The sequence below is a fragment of the Cetorhinus maximus genome, chromosome 5 (genome assembly GCF_964194155.1).
Source record: "Cetorhinus maximus chromosome 5, sCetMax3.hap1.1, whole genome shotgun sequence".
In the NCBI taxonomy this organism is placed as follows: domain Eukaryota; kingdom Metazoa; phylum Chordata; class Chondrichthyes; order Lamniformes; family Cetorhinidae; genus Cetorhinus; species Cetorhinus maximus.
In genome coordinates this window covers 38,576,711-38,594,070 of record NC_135883.1, presented here as the reverse complement: position 1 = coordinate 38,594,070, position 17,360 = coordinate 38,576,711, and the positions used below count along the sequence as shown (strand labels likewise).

General features: G+C 43.9%; 1 protein-coding gene across 2 annotated transcripts in view; it reads right to left on the bottom strand.

Moving 5' to 3' along the window:
- The window catches only part of capn9 (calpain 9), a 64,338-nt gene that overhangs the window by 26,216 nt on the left and 20,762 nt on the right, over window positions 1-17,360 (bottom strand). For both annotated transcript variants that reach the window (XM_078541773.1, XM_078541770.1), the window contains exons 3-8: window positions 14,645-14,763; window positions 13,664-13,797; window positions 11,366-11,534; window positions 10,851-10,934; window positions 7,725-7,810; window positions 1,644-1,721 (exon numbers count right to left, since the gene is read on the bottom strand). In XM_078541773.1, the coding sequence (XP_078397899.1) occupies window positions 1,644-1,721; window positions 7,725-7,810; window positions 10,851-10,934; window positions 11,366-11,534; window positions 13,664-13,797; window positions 14,645-14,763 (670 nt within the window). The remainder of the gene's footprint in view (window positions 1-1,643; window positions 1,722-7,724; window positions 7,811-10,850; window positions 10,935-11,365; window positions 11,535-13,663; window positions 13,798-14,644; window positions 14,764-17,360) is intronic.

Genomic DNA, 17,360 nt, shown 5'->3' with positions numbered 1-17,360 from the left:
CACATCTCCCAAAGGGATAAAAAGACCTGTCTGAAAGCATTTTACAGCCTGTTGAAGAACTTTTCCAGTATAGTCACTGTTGTAATGTAGGAAACAGGGCAGCCAATTTGCGCACAGCAAGCTCCCAGAAACAGCAATGTGATTATAACCAAGTGATCTGTTTTTTAGTGATGCTGGTTGAGGGATAAATATTGGCCAGAACACCAGGGGCTACTCTCCTGCTCTTCTTCAAAATAGTGCAGTGGGTTCTTTTATATTCACCTGAGAGGGCAGACAGTTTAACATCTAATCTGAAAAGCAGCATCCCCAACAGTGCAGCATTCCCTCAGTATTGCACTGGAGCATCAGCATAAATTACATTCTCAAGTCTTGAAGTGGGACTTGAACCTACAACCTTCTAATTCAGAGGTAAGAGCATTACCCATGGAGCCATGGTGCTCTATCCACCTTGTATATGTACCCAATGCCAGTCAAATCTCCGCCAGGAAGATTAAGATACCAGATATGGATTTCCCAAGTCAGCTCTAGTAAGCCTCAGAGGCCTGCTATAACCAGGGGCAACGAACAAGCCTATGTGTTGCAAGCTATAAGTTTCTTTAAACAATTAGGAGTCCTGGGCTTTGGCCTGTGCAAGCCAGGCTCTCTTGAAGTGGTTGCACAGGCCCAGATTCAACACCTATCACTAGAGATCAAAATCCAGGGACTCCCACAATCATCAAAATAACACAGAACTCAATGTTGAAAATACACAAATCACAACACATGCATTAGAAGACACTTATCCCCAATTGGCATATCATTGGCATTCCCCCGCCACACAAATCGGGATGTATTATCTTCTAGCACAGGCACTGGGAAATGGGGGATGGGGAAAGGTGCAAGGATATGAGTAACTCGGCACAGCAGAATGCATTCATCTAACATATTTCTGCTTCCACCCACACCAGATCCAACTTAAAGGTCTAACAATTTCCAAGTAAGTTCTGGAGCTAGAGTACTCTGTGCAGCTCTGGTCACTGCACTGTAGGGAAGATATGATTGCACTCGGGAGGGCAAGGGTAGATTTATGAGGATGTTGCTTGTACTGGAGAATTTCAGTTATGCGGAATGATTGGATATGGGCTAGGGTTGTTTTCTTTGGAACAGAGGAGGCTGAGGGGAGATCTAAGTGCATGAAATTATGAGGGGTCTAGATAGACTGGATAAGAAGGCTCAATTCCCCTTAGTTGAGGAGTCCATAACCAGGGGCATAGATTTAGGTAAGTGGTAGGAGGTTTTGAGGGGCTTAGAGTGGCAACTTACCCAGAGGGTAGTGTGTATCTGGAACTCACTGTCTGAAAGGGTGGTAGGAGCAGAGACTCTCATAACATTTAAAAAGCACTTGGATATGCCCATGAAGTGCCATAACCTACAAGGCTATGGACCAAGGGGTGGAAAGTGGGATTAGGCTGGGTGACTACCTGTCAGCTGGCATAGAAATAATGAGCAGAGTGGCCTCCTTGCCTGCTACAAATTTCTATGATTCTAACTACAGCATTGACAAAGTATCACATGGGACATGACTGGAATATATCAATAAATTTTCAATCTTCAGAATTGCAACAGAAATTGAAACTGCTTCTTATGCATCAGCTATACTTTACCAAAACTCGCCATCATTTTTGGAGATCACGTTCAGCCTTTTATCATCAGCTGCATCCACTGTTTTCCATTCGGGTGAGCTGCAAAGCAGAGAAGGGAAGTTAGCTACAGGCGTACTTTACGGTATAACTGCCATGGGGACTGGATTGTGGGGTGGCAGAGATGTAGCTCTGCACAACCTGGGAAACAAGGGCAGCGCGGCATGTGGGACAGCACCTGGAAGATCCTTCAGAGAGCGGATAGGGGATAAGACAGAGATGAAAGGCAAAAGGTTGTTGTGTCCCATTAGTTGGAAGGTTCTCACTGCTTGACCAGTTGGATTTCAACTGCAACATCACTCAAGTAGCTCAATACCATTGGGTTAGAGGAGCTCGGCTGATCGACACCCCAGGTCCTCAAACAGCAAGTCAGCCAAGTTATTTTGACAACACCTTGCTCCTCTCTGATCTCTACCATCGGAAAGGACAAGAGCATTCATGCCAAGGGAACACCATCACCTCCAAAGTTTCCTCCAAGTTACACACCACCCTGATTTTGGCAAAAATCACTGATCTTTCACCAACACTAGATCAGAGTCTAGAAACTCCTTACCTAACATCATGGGGCGTGGCGGGGGGGATGCCTTCACCACATGGACTGCGGTGAATCAAGGAGAAGCACCATCATCGCCTTCTCAGAGAACCAGAGAAACTATTTCATCTGGTGGGAGAGTCCAGATCACGGAGAAAAAGCTTTAAAATTAGAGTGAGGCTGTAGGGCTGATGTCAGGAAGCGCTCCTTCACACCAAGGGGAGTGAAAATCTAGAACTCTCTCTCCACAAAAAGTCATTGAAGCTGAGGATCAATTGAAAATTTCAAAATAGATAGATATATGTTTATTAGACAAGGGAATTAAGGGCCAGTGAAGCAATGCAGGTAGATGGAGCTAAGGTATAGATCAGCCAGGATCTAATTGAATAATGGGACAGGTTTGACGGGCTGAATGGCTTCCATTTTTTCTAACAAGGTATAAGCTATAAATGCAACCTTATCAGTATTGCAAGAACAAATAATAAAAGTTATGGTAACTGCTTACATTATGAAATTCAATTATAAATGTTTATATAGGGAACTTCAATATATCCAACACCAGGAAGTGAAGTTTGCGATACGAAGTAGATATGAGCTTTTTATGATCATGTTCATCAATTACCCTTGGGCTCCCATATCCTAGTAGGCAGTGTGTTCACCTCACATGTGTGAGGGCCTGTTATCCATCGCCAGGTGTGGGGGTCAAACTTTTAGTTTCCTTACTCCAAGAGATAAAAATTGATATGGATGTGCCAGCTTTTTGGGCATAAAGCAGATACCAATTTAGCGGTGAGACGGCTAAATAAATGCACCCAATCCGTGCAGGCAATGGACCCACTAGTCAATTGGCGGGGGCCCATTTTTTAATCATCCCAGACAGACGACTAAGATAGGTGTGAAGCCCCTTAGTTATGGAAACCATGGAAAACGCCTATTAAAAGGTACCCTATTCAAAATTAGTCAGCAAGCAAGCAGGACACAATTTTAAATGTTTTGAGGGATTTTTATCATTTAAAGAATACTCTATAGATCAGGAGCTGGTGACTGACATCAGTAAGTAGAAGTTATAGTCTTAGTGATACTACAATTATAACACATAATAGAATTGACACTAAATACCAGGTGAGTTTTTTTGTCACAGTTTTATTGGATTATTTTTGCTCCATTGCCCTTTATTAACTACATGCTTTCAAGTTTCAGTCTTCATTTTATACAAACCGTATAGAAGCACAGGAGAGGGAGCAAAAAATGATTTACTAGAATGATACCAAAAATGAGAGGTTATACCAATCAGGAAAGACTGAACAGGCTGAGTCTCTTTTTTCAAGAAAAGAGAAGTCTGAGAGGTGACCTGTTGGAGGTCTTTAAGATTATGAAAGGATTTGATTGGGTAGACCTAGGGAAATGTTTTCAACTTTGGGAGTGTCTAAAACTAGGGGCCATAAATATAAGAAATTAATTTATAAATTAATAAATTAATCTAGTAGGGAATTTAGGAGAAACTTCTTTACCCAGAGAGTGGTGAGAACGTGGAACTCGCCACCACATGGAGTAATTGAGGCAAATAGGACAGAGGTATTTAAGCCAGATAAACACACGAGGGAGAAAGGAATGGGAGGGTATGATTAGAATGCGAGATAGATAGGAGTGGGAAGAGGCTCATGAGGAACATAAACACCAGCCTAGAGCAGATGTGCCAAATAGTCTGTTTCTGTGCTAAAAATTCTATGTAATCTTAACTCTTGGTGATTAAAATCAACAGTAAATCTATGACACAAACATACAAATTAGGAGCAGGAGTAGGCCAGTCGGCCCTTCGAGCCTGCTCCGCCATTCAATAATATCATGGCTGATCTGAATGTAACCTCAACCCCACATTCCTGCCTACCCCCGATAACCTTTTACCTCTTGTTAATCAAGAATCTATCTAGCTCTGCCTTAAAAATATTCAAAGACTCTGCTTCCACCACCTTTTGAGGAACAGAGTTCCAAAGAGTCACGACGCTCAGAAAAAATTCTCCTCATCTCTGTCTTAAATGAACAACCCGTTATTTTTAAACAGTGACCCCTGGTTCTAGTTTCTCCAATAAGAGGAAACATCCCCTTCACATCCACTCTGTCAAGACCCTTCAGGATCTTAAAGGTTTCAATTAAGTCACCTCTTACTCTTCTAAATTCCAGTGGATACAAGCCTAACCTGTCCAGCCTTTCCTCATTAGGCAACCCACCCATTCCTGATATTAGTTGGGTAAACCTTCTCTGAACTGCTACTAATGCATTTACATCTTTCCTTAAATAAGGAGACCAGTACTGTACACATACTCCAAATGTGGTCTCACCAATGACCTGTACGACTGAAGCATAACCTCCCTACTTTTATAATCAATTCCCCTCAGAATAAATGATAATATTCGATTAGTTTTCCTAACTATTTGCTGTACCTGCATACTAACCTTTTGTGATTCATGCACTAAGACACCCAAATCTCTCTGCATCTCGGAGCTCTGCAATCTCCCACAATTTAGATAATAAGCTTCTTTTTTATTCTTCCTGCCAAAATGAACGATTTCACATTTGCCTACATTATACTCAATTTTCCAGATCTTTGCTCACTTACTTAACCTACCTATGTCACTTTGTAGCCTCCTTATGTCCTCTTCAAAAATTACTTTTCTACTTATCTTTGTGTCTTAAGCAAATATAGCAACCATCCCTTCGGTCCCATCACCCAAGTCATTTATATAAATTGAAAAAACTTGAGGCCCCAGCACTGATTCCCTGTGGCACACCACTCGTTACATCCTGCCAACCAGAAAAAGACCCATTTATGCCAATTCTCTGCTTCCTGTTAGCTAGCCAATCATCTGTCCATGCTAATACGTTACCCTTTACACCATGAGCTTTAATTTTCTGCAATAGCCTTTGATGTGGCACTTTATCAAATGCCTTCTGGAAATCTAAGTACAGTACATCCACTGCTTCCCCTTTATCCACAGCACATGTGACTGCTTCAAAGAGCTCCAATAAATTGGTTAAACATAATTTCCTTTTCACAAAACCATGTTGACTCTGCCTGATTACTCTTGAATTTATCCAAGTGCCCTGCTGTAACATCTTTAATAATAGCTTCTAACATTTTCCCTATGACAGATGCTAGGCTAACTGGCCTATAATTTCCTGCTTTCTGTCTCCATCCCTTTTTGAATAAAGGAGTTATATTGGTTATTTTCCAATCTAATGGAACGTTCCCCAAATCCAGGGAATTTTGGAAAATTAAAACCAGTGCAACGACTATCTCACTAGCCACTTCTTTCAAGACCTTAGGGTGAAATCCATCTGGACCTGGGGATTTGTCAGCCTGCAGCCCCCATGATTTGCTCAATACCACTTCCTTTGTGATTGTAATTTTACTCCCCAGTTCCTCCCTCCCTTCCATTTCCTGATTTACAGTTATTTCTGGGATGTTACTTGTGTCGTCTATAGTGAAGACTGAAGCAAAATACGTGTTTAATTCATTTGCCATCTTCCTACTTTCCATTATCAATTCCCCAGACACACTCTCTATAGGGCCAATGCTCACTTTGTTAACTCTTATTTAGATATCTATAGAAGCTCTTACTATCCCTCTTTATAACTTTCCGTCTAGCTAACTTTCTCTCGGACTCTAATTTTTCCCTCCTTATTACTCTTTTTGTCATTCTTTGCCCTTTTTTATATTCTTTCCAATCTTCTGACCTGCCACACTTCTTTGCGTAATTATATGCTTTTTCTTTAAGTTTGATACTGTCTTTAACTTTTTTAGTTAACCATGGATGGTGGTCCCTCCCCCTGGAATTTTTCTTTCTCATTGGAATGTGTATATTATATGTATTCTGAAATATCCCTTTAAATGTCTGCCACTGAACTTCTATTGACATATCCCTTAACCTCATTTGCCAGTTCACTTTAGCTAGCTCTGCTTTCATGCCCTCTTAATTACCCTTATTTGAGCTTAAAATACTAGAATGTACTAGTTTCTCCCTCGAAATGAATGTAAGATTCAATCATATTATGATCGCTGCTACCTACAGGTGCCTTCACTATGAGGTTATCAATTAATCCTATCGCGTTGCTGAATACCAGGTCTAGTAAAGCCTGCTCTCTGGTTGGCTCCAGAACGTATTGTTCTAAGGAACTATCCCAAAAACATTCTATGAACTCCTCATCTATGGTACCTTTGCCCAACTTTTCCAGTCTATATGTAGATTAAAATCCACCATGACTATTGCTGTACCTTTCTGGCAAGCTCCCATTATCTGTTCTTTTATGCTCTGTCGTGCTGTGTAGTTACAATTAGGAGGCTGTACACTACTCCCACAAATGACTTCTTGCCTTTATCATTCCTCATCTCAACCCAAACTGCTTCTACTTTTTGGTTTCCTGAACTTAGGTCATCCCTCTCTAATGTGCTAATACCATCATTAATTAACAGAGCCACCCCTCCACCTTTTCCTAACTTCCTATCCTTCCTAAATGTCACGTACCCTTCAATATTCAGGTCCCAATCTATGTTATGCTGTAATGGCTATCATTTCGTACTTATTTATTTCTATTTGCGCTATCAGTTCATCTGTTTTGTTTCGAATGCTACATGCGTTTAGACACAGAGCCTTTAGCCTTGTCTTTTTATTATTTTTGTAGTGTCTCGCCTTATCTGCTGATTTACTCTTAGAATTGTACTCTCTGTCCCTTCCTGTCACAGTCTATTTATCACTTCCCATATTAATACCTGTCTCTCTTGCCTTGTCACTACTCTTTGGCTTACCACATCTTCCCAAGTTTGATCCCTTGCCCCCACTATTCAGTTTAAAATCCTCTCTATGTCCCTAGTTGTGCGACTCGCAAGGACACCAGCCCCAGCACTGTTCAGGTGTAGACTGTCCCAACGATACAGATCCCACATTCCTCAATACTGGTGCCAGTACCCCACAAACCGGAACCCACTTATCCCACGCCAGTCTTTGAGCCATGCATTCATTTCTCTAATCTTATTTGTCCAATGCAATTTACACGTGGCTCAGGTAATAATCCAGAAATTATTACCTTTGAGGTTCTGCTTCTTAATTTGATGTCTAGCTCCTCATACTGACTATGCGGAGCCTCCTTCCTCATCCTGCCCATGTCGTTGGAACCTACATGGACCACAACAACTGGATTCTCCCCCTCCCACTGCAAGTTCCTCACCAGCCCTGAGTGGATGTCCCGAACCCTGGCACCAGGCAGGCAACATAGCCGCCTGGACTCTCGCTCTTTGCTACAGAGAACAGTGTCAATCCCCCTCACTGTACTGTCCCCTACTACCACTACACTCCTTTTTGCTCCCCCCATTTGAATGGCTTCCTGTACCACAGTGCCATGGTCAGTTTGCTCATCCATCCTGCAGCCCCACTCTCATCCAAACAATATGATGTATTGGATTGTGCTGTGATGATGTGCTTGCTCCTCTTCTACTCTATGGTTTATCCATCACCTACTCGTCACTCCAGAGTCCGTTCCATTCTACTTGACCCCAGGGATTTCTTACACGAATCAGCTGCACTGGTCGGCCTTTGGAGTTCACCTTCAAAAGAAACATGAGAAAAGAGAGCCAGTTCACATTCATGGTCTGCCACAAGGTTAAAACAAAAGCATCAAGAAAGATAAAAGATTTATTCCAGTTCTCCCAGTGGGGAACTGTGCTCAAAGGAAGCCCACCTTGGAAACAAGTTCAAAAACATTGGACTCTTCAACTCTATTTGAAGGCCCTCCTGCCACTCACTCCCCCACTCCCCACACCCCACCCTCCCCCAACGCCCCCAGGAGGGAGATTGGGGCGTAGGGACGAAAGGATTATAACTGTGCACAAATGTATTTCTGTATAAGCATTAAAACAGGGGTGGGAAAACTACAGCCCGTGGGCCAGGTGTGGCTCGCAGAAGCTTTCGATCAGATCAGGCCACCCAGGGGCTCCAACCACCACAGGTAGTAGTTTCAGGTGTTAGGTGTTAGGGGTGGGGGAGCGGGTGGGAACATTTCACGAGGACTGCAACCTTCAGGTAAGAGGAGGGCCATGCATGTGGAGGAGTACTGAGAGCAGCACAACTTTATGTAAACCCTCACAACAGGGTTGACAGTCCAGCCAGACGAAGAGCAGTCATGTTAATGGATTCAGGTCTGTTGTTTGGGCTTTAGGGTGCAAAGACAGACTGGTGTAGGTGAAAGATAAGGGAAAGGCAGAGTCGAGGGAGCTGTTGAGGTCATAGTGCCAATGATTATAGTATAATCTCTACTTACTCTGGCCCTAGCTCATGGAAAGAGGAAAACAAAAATAAAAATACCTGGAAAAACTCAGCAGGTCTGGCAGCATCTGCGAAGAGGAGCACAGTTAACGTTTCAAGTCCATGTGACTCTTCAACAGAACTAAGTAAAAATAGAAAAGAGGTGAAATATAAGCTGGTTTAAGGGGGGTGGGACAGGTAGATAGAGGGCCAGTGATAGGTGGAGATAACCAAAAGATGTCATAGACAAAAGGACAAAGAGGTGTTGAACGTGGTGATATTAGCTAAGAAATGTGCTAATGGGGACATTAAGGGTAGAAAGCAGGACGAGCAAGGTACAGATAGCCCTAGTGGGGGTGGGGTGGGGGGAAGGGATCAAAATAGGCTAAAAAGTAGAGCTAAAACAATGAATGGAAATACATTTTAAAATAATGGAAATAGGTGGGAAAAGAAAAATCTATATAAATTATTGGAAAAAAAGGGGGATCGGAAAGGGGGTGGGGATGGAGGAGAGAGTTCATGATCTAAAGTTGTTGAACTCAATATTCAGTCCGGAAGGCTGTAAAGTGCCTAGTCGGAAGATGAGGTGCTGTTCCTCCAGTTTGCGTTGAGCTTCACTGGAACAAAGCAGCAAGCCAAGGACGGACATGTGGGCATGAGAGCAGGGTGGAGTGTTGAAATGGCAAGCGACAGGGAGGTCTGGGTCATGCTTGCGGACAGACCAAAGGTGTTCCACAAAGCGGTCGCCCAGTCTGCGTTTGGTCTCTCCAATGAAGAGGAAACCTCATTGGGAGCAGCGAATGCAGTAGACTAAATTGAGGGAAGCGCAAGTGAAATGCTGCTTTACTTGAAAGGAGTGTTTGGGCCCTTGGACGGTGAGGAGAGGGGAAGTAAAGGGGCAGGTGTTGCACCTTCTGCGGTTCCAATAATTTATATAGATTTTTCTTTTCCCACCTATTTCCATTATTTTTAAATGTATTTCCATCCATTGTTTTATCTCTACCTTTTAGCCTATTTCGATCCATTCCCCCCACCCGACCCCCACTAGGGCTATCTGTACCTTGCTTGTCCTGCTTTCTATCCTTAATGTCACTTATTAGCACATTCCTTAGATAATATCACCACCTTCAACACCTCTTTGTCCTTTTGTCTATGACATCTTTTGGCTATCTCCACCTATCACTGGCCCTCTATCCAGGTCTACCTGTCCCACCCCCCCCTTAAACCAGCTTATATTTTACCTCTTTTCTATTTTTACTTAGTTCTGTTGAAGAGTCATACGGACTCGAAACGTTAACTGTGTTCCTCTCCGCAGATGCTGCCAGACCTGCTGAGTTTTTCCAGGTGTTTTTATTTTTGTTTTGGATTTCCAGCATCCGTAGTTTTTTGCTTTTATCATGGAAAGAGGAGTTTTGCTCATTGGGATGTAGAAGGGAAGGGGTATTATCTACCTGGCTACCAGCCTTGTGCTGCACTATTAGACCTCCTCATGCTTAGCTTGACAGGAATTGGCAAAGGATAAGAGTTCTCCAGTATCCATTATAATATGTCCTTCTACAATTCTTGTAAGATTTCCAAGGTAGAATATACATGATTCTGACCTGGTCTTTCAGAGGGTTTTATGATTAATTCAGCACGGGGGCGGGCATTTCTCAAGCAGTGGAGGCACGCTGTGAGGGTTGGGGGGCAGCATCCATGGAGGAGCATTGAGAGCAGCACAATGTGTACGTAAACCCAATGGTTTCTGCTGACTTGATGCAGTTTGCAGAGGACAGTGGCCCAAGGGAAGGGCATATTGTTCACCAGGAGATGTTTGGCGGCTGGACTGGATGTGATGGTCTGCATTATCAAATAATGTGGACTTGGTTTAATGGCCCTCCACACAATTTCCATACGCAGACCAGACCCTCAGGCCGAAATGCTTGCCCACCCCTATAATAAAATGTTCTGAACTTTCCTACATTTCTCTATGTTACATCACTGGGGCTGAGCTACACAGTCCAAGGAGTCCCCGATTCCTTCCCTGAGTCTGTGCTTAGTCAGCTGACTTTACATGGGATGAGGGCATGAAAGTTGCAATTGGGTTCAGTACTCCTGGGCTAGGGAAGAGGAAACCAGCCTGTGTTGTGGTGTCTCGCCACCATCCAGCTACCCCTGCTGGAAATAGATGTGTGCAGGCACCAGGTAAAGACAGGAGCGAGCTCAGCTACAATGCAGATCTTGGTTAAAATTAGCCTTAGCCCACTAGTACTCAAAGACAAGGCTGACTCCTGAACAATGATCAATGATTAAAATCTATTAGCACATCCAACCAGAAATACATGCTCGTATCAGAGAGCTCACCTGATCCAAACCGGTAACAGAATATGCATGTCCTTTGACAAGTCCTGTCGTGGTGCGAGCTTCTGTCTCAGTCGCACTCGTAATCTTCAAAAATGAAAAGATATGCACTGTGTTAACATTGTTAATGGTTTAGGTTTACAGGGCCTGCCACATTTAATGGGCTCTTTGATGCCAACACAATTGACCCATTATATGCAGTTTCCTTTTTTACAAATTCAGTTGTGGTCCAAAACAATTTTTTTCCTGCCCTGAAGTTATTGAAAGACAAGAAGATTTCACCGTACATCGCTCTGTCTTCTGAGAGCAAGTTTGAGTGAACACCCATCTCTACTGGAAATAATCCACACACCAACCACTCAGTCTTTGGAACTGGCAACAATAGTTAGGGCAGATGGTTCCCGCTATTTCCCCCAGTTGAAATGTGTTCAGTTTAAACATAGGCGGTTAAGTAGTGGGGACCATAATTACAAAATTATTTTGAATGGAAATCCTCACATACGATTTTGAATACTCACGTCAATGGAACATCCCAACATGGAGCCCCGCTTCAATGCCTTTTGAATGAGGGTATACAGATTTGGGGGCGCCTCTTTCAAATCAAATGTCTCTCCCATGCCACCAGTAAAGTCTTCCATGGCCTCTAATGTGCTGCCCCCTTTCAGCGATTCATAGCTGCCGTATAGCCTGTTAATACACAAAGATAGATTAACACCATCAAAGTGCACGTTCTGCTCATTTTGTTAGTGAAAAAATAATCCAGTCCCATTTGTGTTCAGCTTTCGCGGTTCTCTTTATACACCCTTAATGTCAGGGAGAGTAATGTCAGGGCCCCTGTCCTTCATCCAATCAGTCGGACATACTCCAGCGGGACTAGGGACCTCCTGCTCTGGGATGGAATGAAATCCATTCCAATTTCTGAATGGAAATTATATTCCATCATTTCATTTTAGCAGCTTTCATTATTCCTCTTGTGTAGAATATTTCTACATCTTTTCACAACTTCAAGATGTCCCAAAGTACCTTAATGCCAATGAAGTACTTTAGAAGTGCAGTCACTGTTGTAACATAGGAAACGTGGCAACCAATTTGCACACAGCGAACTCTCATAAACAGTAATGTGATAATGAACCAGTTAATCTCTTTTTATGGAGCCAACTGATGGATCAATATTGGCCAAGACACTGGGGAAAGTTTCCTTGCTCTCCTTTCAAATGGTACCATGGGATTTGTTAAGTCCACCTAAGAGGGAAGGCGGGGCTTCGCTTTAACATCTCATCTGAAAGACGGCACCTCAGACAATGCAGCACTCTCTCAGTACAGCACTGGGAATGCAAACCTGAAATACGTGCTCAAGTCTCTAGAGTGAGACGTTAAACTATGACCTTCTGACTCAGGTGCTACAGCCGACACCGAGAACAACATCTCTGATAGCATCCATTAATTAAGTTGATCCATTTATACCAGATCCTTCTAATTCTGGAGGATATTCAATTGGCTAACAGCAAGCACATCCATCATTCCCAAGAAAATGATCATTTGACAAAAGCTACAGAGAGAAAACACAGTGGGACAAGGAGGAAAACTCTGGTAGATTTGTTAAATGGGAAATATGCACACACGTCACTACATGTTATACCCTGGATCAAGTCTATGAAGGGTACTCCATGAGAGTGAATCTGGCAACTTAGTGGTTTACGTTACTGCACTAATAAGCCAGAGAATGTGAGTTCAGAATTCTACCAAAGCAGTTTGCAGAATTTTAATTCAGTTTAAACAAATTCAGACTTAAGAAGCTGGTATCAGTAAACATACGAACATACAAACAGGGAGCGGGAGTAGGCCATTCAGCCCCTCGAGCCTGCTCCGCCATTTAATAAGATCATGGCTGATCTAATAATAACCTCAAATCTGCATCCCACCTACCGCCGATAACCTATCACCCCCTTGCATACCAAGAATCTATCCACCTTTGCCTTAAAAATTCTCAAAGATTCCGCTTCCACCACCTTTTCAGGAAGAGAGTTCCAAAAACTCATGACTCTCTGAGAGAAATTATTTCAACTCATCTCCATGTTAAATGGGTGGGCCCTTTATTTTTAAACAATGATCCCTAGTTCTAGAATCTCCCACAAGAGGAAACATCCTCACCACATCCACCCTGTCAAGACCCCTCAGGATCTTATATGTTTCAATCAAATCAAAAAGTGATAATGGAGCTGTTAAATTGTCATGAAAAATCCAACTGCTTCTCTGGTATCCTTTAGGGATGGAAACCTCCTGAAAAGCGACTCTAGTCCTACACTACCGTGGTTTAATGTTGCCAGTTCTCTGAGATTGTTCTTGAATCTCCAGAACACTGTTGCCAGCAATGCAGGGGAGAAACTCATAGAGGTGTTAAAAATAAATGAACATTGTTCATTGTCCTTGAACATTTTAGTTTATTAGTCACAAGAATATTGGATATGGGAGGGGAAAAAAGGCTACTTGACCAGCTGGGGCAGTTGGAGGCTGGATGTCTTGACATGAATCCTCCGGGAATGCGGCCAACTGGAGTTGGCAGGCTTGGTGTGGTTGACCCCTATCTGCCAACAGAAGGGCCCACCACCAGCTTACCAGGGAAACGACGGGATGGGCATTAAATTCTGGCCTTGCCAGCAAATGCCCACATCCCAGCAATAAATAATCAGGTGATATCTGGGCAAAGCTTTGAAATCTCAGAAGCCAAAGGAGTTGATAAGAGAAATGAAAATGTCAGAAAGGCATATTAGAGTTTCCATGAAGAGATTGTAGGCAATGTTAGTGTCTATACTCACTTGGCATAGGCCTTTTCCAGTAGGGCACTCCAGAACTCATCATTACTGGCAGAGTGTAAAAACACCAGACGGTTTCTAAAGGTTGGCAAACGGTCATCAATTATGACGTCCACCCACTCGTTATATTGCCAAAACTAGGGAAAATTAGAATGATGTTACTAATTTTACAAGGCAGTGAAATAAACCCAGAAAATTAAGTTCACTTAATAGTTTCACTCAAGTTACCAACATGATACCAGGGACTTCAGTTATGTGGAGACACGTTTTATTCTTTATTGGGATATCAGCATTGCTGGCAAGGCCAGCATTTATTGACCATCCCTAAATCCCCTTGAGATGGTGCTGGTGAGCTGCCTTCTTGAACCGCTGCAGTCCATGTGGTGTAGGTACACCTACACCCAGTTTTTTGCTCACTGTGTTGACCTGCTCTTCTCAATCTCCTTGATTCTATTTCATGCTGGTTCTTGAAGCTTTGTCACTATTGATCTGTAATATCACTCTCACTTGGCCCTTTCCCTTATTAAAATTGCAGCTAAACTATCTGGTATTTATCTCATTGCTACTTGCAAGATTTACGTGCAAATTAGCTGTGCATTTCCACATTCCAAAAGAGGCTACATTTCAAAATAATTCATTGGCCACTGTTTTGACATAGCCTTGAAATGCATTAATAATTGCAAGATGTTCTTTGTCCTTTCACTTTTCCTTTCATATTTGGCTCTACATTTTCCTTCATTCTCTCCCTTGTCCTCTCTCTTCACCTCTTGTTGTCCTCTCTCCTGGACCTTATAGCCTCTTCCATTTCTTGTTTCCTGCTGGTCTCTCTTTCCTCATTTTCACCTCCTCCTGCCCCTCTCATTCTCTTCCACCTCCTCCTCCCTGACTGGGTCATCTCATGCTTAAATCCTTATTGGCACAATTTGCGAAGGAGACTAATTATCAACATTGACCATCCTGTCTTCAGAAGCTCAAATTCCATACCCGAAAGTGGAAGATTCCAGCGTAATTACGGCCAAAGGTCTGTTCCAGAGGAACAACCTGGGCCATTATCTTCTGATTAAGAGTCAGCGAAGCAACAGCAGCAAGGAACCAGCAATCCCCTAGTGAGAGAAGACAGACAAGTTGTTAACAAGCTCGACTGCAGGTCAGGATCAGAAATACTTTTGGCTACAAAGATACATTGCAGTTTTGACAGACAGATGTGTGTAGCTTTAGATTCAACAATAATACAGTCCCTACCGCTTAACGTGTTGGCAGTGGATCTAAGTCAGAAGATTGAGGGTTTCAGACCCACTTCAGAGTCTTGAACCCACAATCCAACTCCATTGCAGTACTAAGATAAAAGCAAAAAACTGCGGATGCTGGAAATCCAAAACAAAAACAAAAATAAAAATACCTGGAAAAACTCAGCAGGCCTGACTGCATCTGCAGAGAGGAACACAGTTAACATTTCGAGTCCGTATGACTCTTCAACAGGACTAAGGAAAAATAGAAGAGAGGTGAAATATAAGCTGGTTTAAGGGGGGGTGGGACAAGTAGAGCTGGACAGAGGGCCAGTGATAGTTGGAGATAGCCAAAAGATGTCATAGATAAAAGGACAAAGAGGTGTTGAAGGTGGTGATATTAGCTAAGAAATGTGCTAATAGGTAACATTAAGGGTAGAAAGCAGGACGAGCAAGGTACAGATAGCCCTAGTGGGGGTGGGGTGGGTGGAAGGGATCGAAATAGGCTAAAAGGTAGAGATAAAACAATGGATGGAAATACATTTAAAAATAAAGGAAATAGGTTGGAAAAGAAAAATCTATATAAATTATTGGAAAAAAGGGGGATCGGAAAGGGGCTGGGGATGTAGGAGAAACTTCATGATCTAAAGTTGTTGAACTCAATATTCAGTCCGGAAGGCTGTAAAGTGCCTAGTCGGAAGATGAGGTGCTGTTCCTCCAGTTTGCGTTGAGCTTCACTGGAACATTGCAGCAGGCCAAGGATGGACATGTGGGCATGAGAGCAGGGTGGAGTGTTGAAATGGCAAGCGACAGGGAGGTCTGGGTCATGCTTGCGGACAGACTGAAGGTGTTCCGCAAAGTGGTCACCCAGTCTGCGTTTGGTCTCTCCAATGTAGAGGAAACTGCATTGGGAGCAGCGAATGCAGTAGACTAAATTGAGGGAAGTGCAAGTGAAATGATGCTTTACTTGAAAGGAGTGTTTGGGCCCTTGGACGGTGAGGAGAGGGGAAGTAAAGGGGCAGGTGTTGCACCTTCTGCGGTTGCATGGGAAGGTGCCATGGGAGGGGGTTGAGGTGTAGGGGGTGATGGAGGAGTGGACCAGGCTGTCCCGGAGGGAACGATCCCTGCGGAATGCCGCCGGGGGGGGTGAAGGGAAGATGTGTTTGGTGGTGGCATCATGCTGGTGTTAGTGGAAATGGCGGAGGATGACCCTTTATATGCAGAGGCTGGTGGGGTGATAAGTGAGGACAAGGGGGACCCTATCATGGTTCTGGGAGGGAGAGGAAGGTGTGAGGGCAGATGCACGGGAGATGGGCCGGACACGGTTGAGGGCCCTGTCATCCACCGTGGGTGGAAAACCTCGGTTAAGGAAGACGGAAGACATGTCGGAGGAACTGTTTTTGAAAGTGGCATCATCAGAACAGATGCGACGGAGGCGAAGGAACTGAGAGAATGAGATGGAGTCCTTACAGGAAGCGGGGTGTGAGCAGCTGTAGTCAAGGTAGCTGTGGGAGTCGGTCGGCTTGTAATGAATATTAGTGGACAGTCTATCACCAGAAATTGAGACAAAGAGGTCAAGGAAGGGAAGGGAAGTGTCAGAGATGGACCATGTGAAAATGATGGAGGGGTGGAAATTGGAAGCAAAATTAATAAATTTTTCCAGGTCCATACGAGAGCATGAAGCAGCACTGATGCAGTCATCGATGTACCGGAGAAAGAGTTGTGGGAGGGGGCCGGAGTAGGACTGGAACAAGGAATGTTCCACATACCCCATAAAGAGACAGGCATAACTGGGGCCCATGCGGGTCCATCATTTTCACATGGTCCATCTCGACACTTCCCTTCCCTTCCTTGACCTCTCTGTCTCAATTTCTGGTGATAGACTGTCCACCAATATTCATTACAAGCCTACCGACTCCCACAGCTACCTCGACTACAGCTCCTCACACCCCGCTTCCTGTAAGGACTCCATCCCTTTCTCTCAGTTCCGTGATGGATGATGCCACCACCAAACACATCTTCCCTTTGCACCCCCCAGCGGCATTCCACAGGGATTGTTCCCTCCGGGACACCCTGGTCCACTCCTCCATCACCCCCTACACCTCAACCCCCTCTCATGGCACCTTCCCATGCAACCGCCCCTTTATTTCCCCTCTCCTCACCGTCCAAGGGCCCAAACACTCCTTTCAAGTGAAGCAGCGTTTCACTTGCACTTCCCTCAATTTAGTCTACTGCATTCGCTGCTCCCAATGCGGTTTCCTCTACATTGGAGAGACCAAACGCAGACTGGGTGACCGCTTTGCGGAACACCTTCAGTCTGTCCGCAAGCATGACCCAGATCTCCCTGTCGCTTGCCATTTCAACACTCCACCCTGCTCTCATGCCCACATGTCCGTCCTTGGCCTGCTGCAATGTTCCAGTGAAGCTCAACGCAAACTGGAGGAACAGTACCTCAACTTCCAACTAGGCACTTT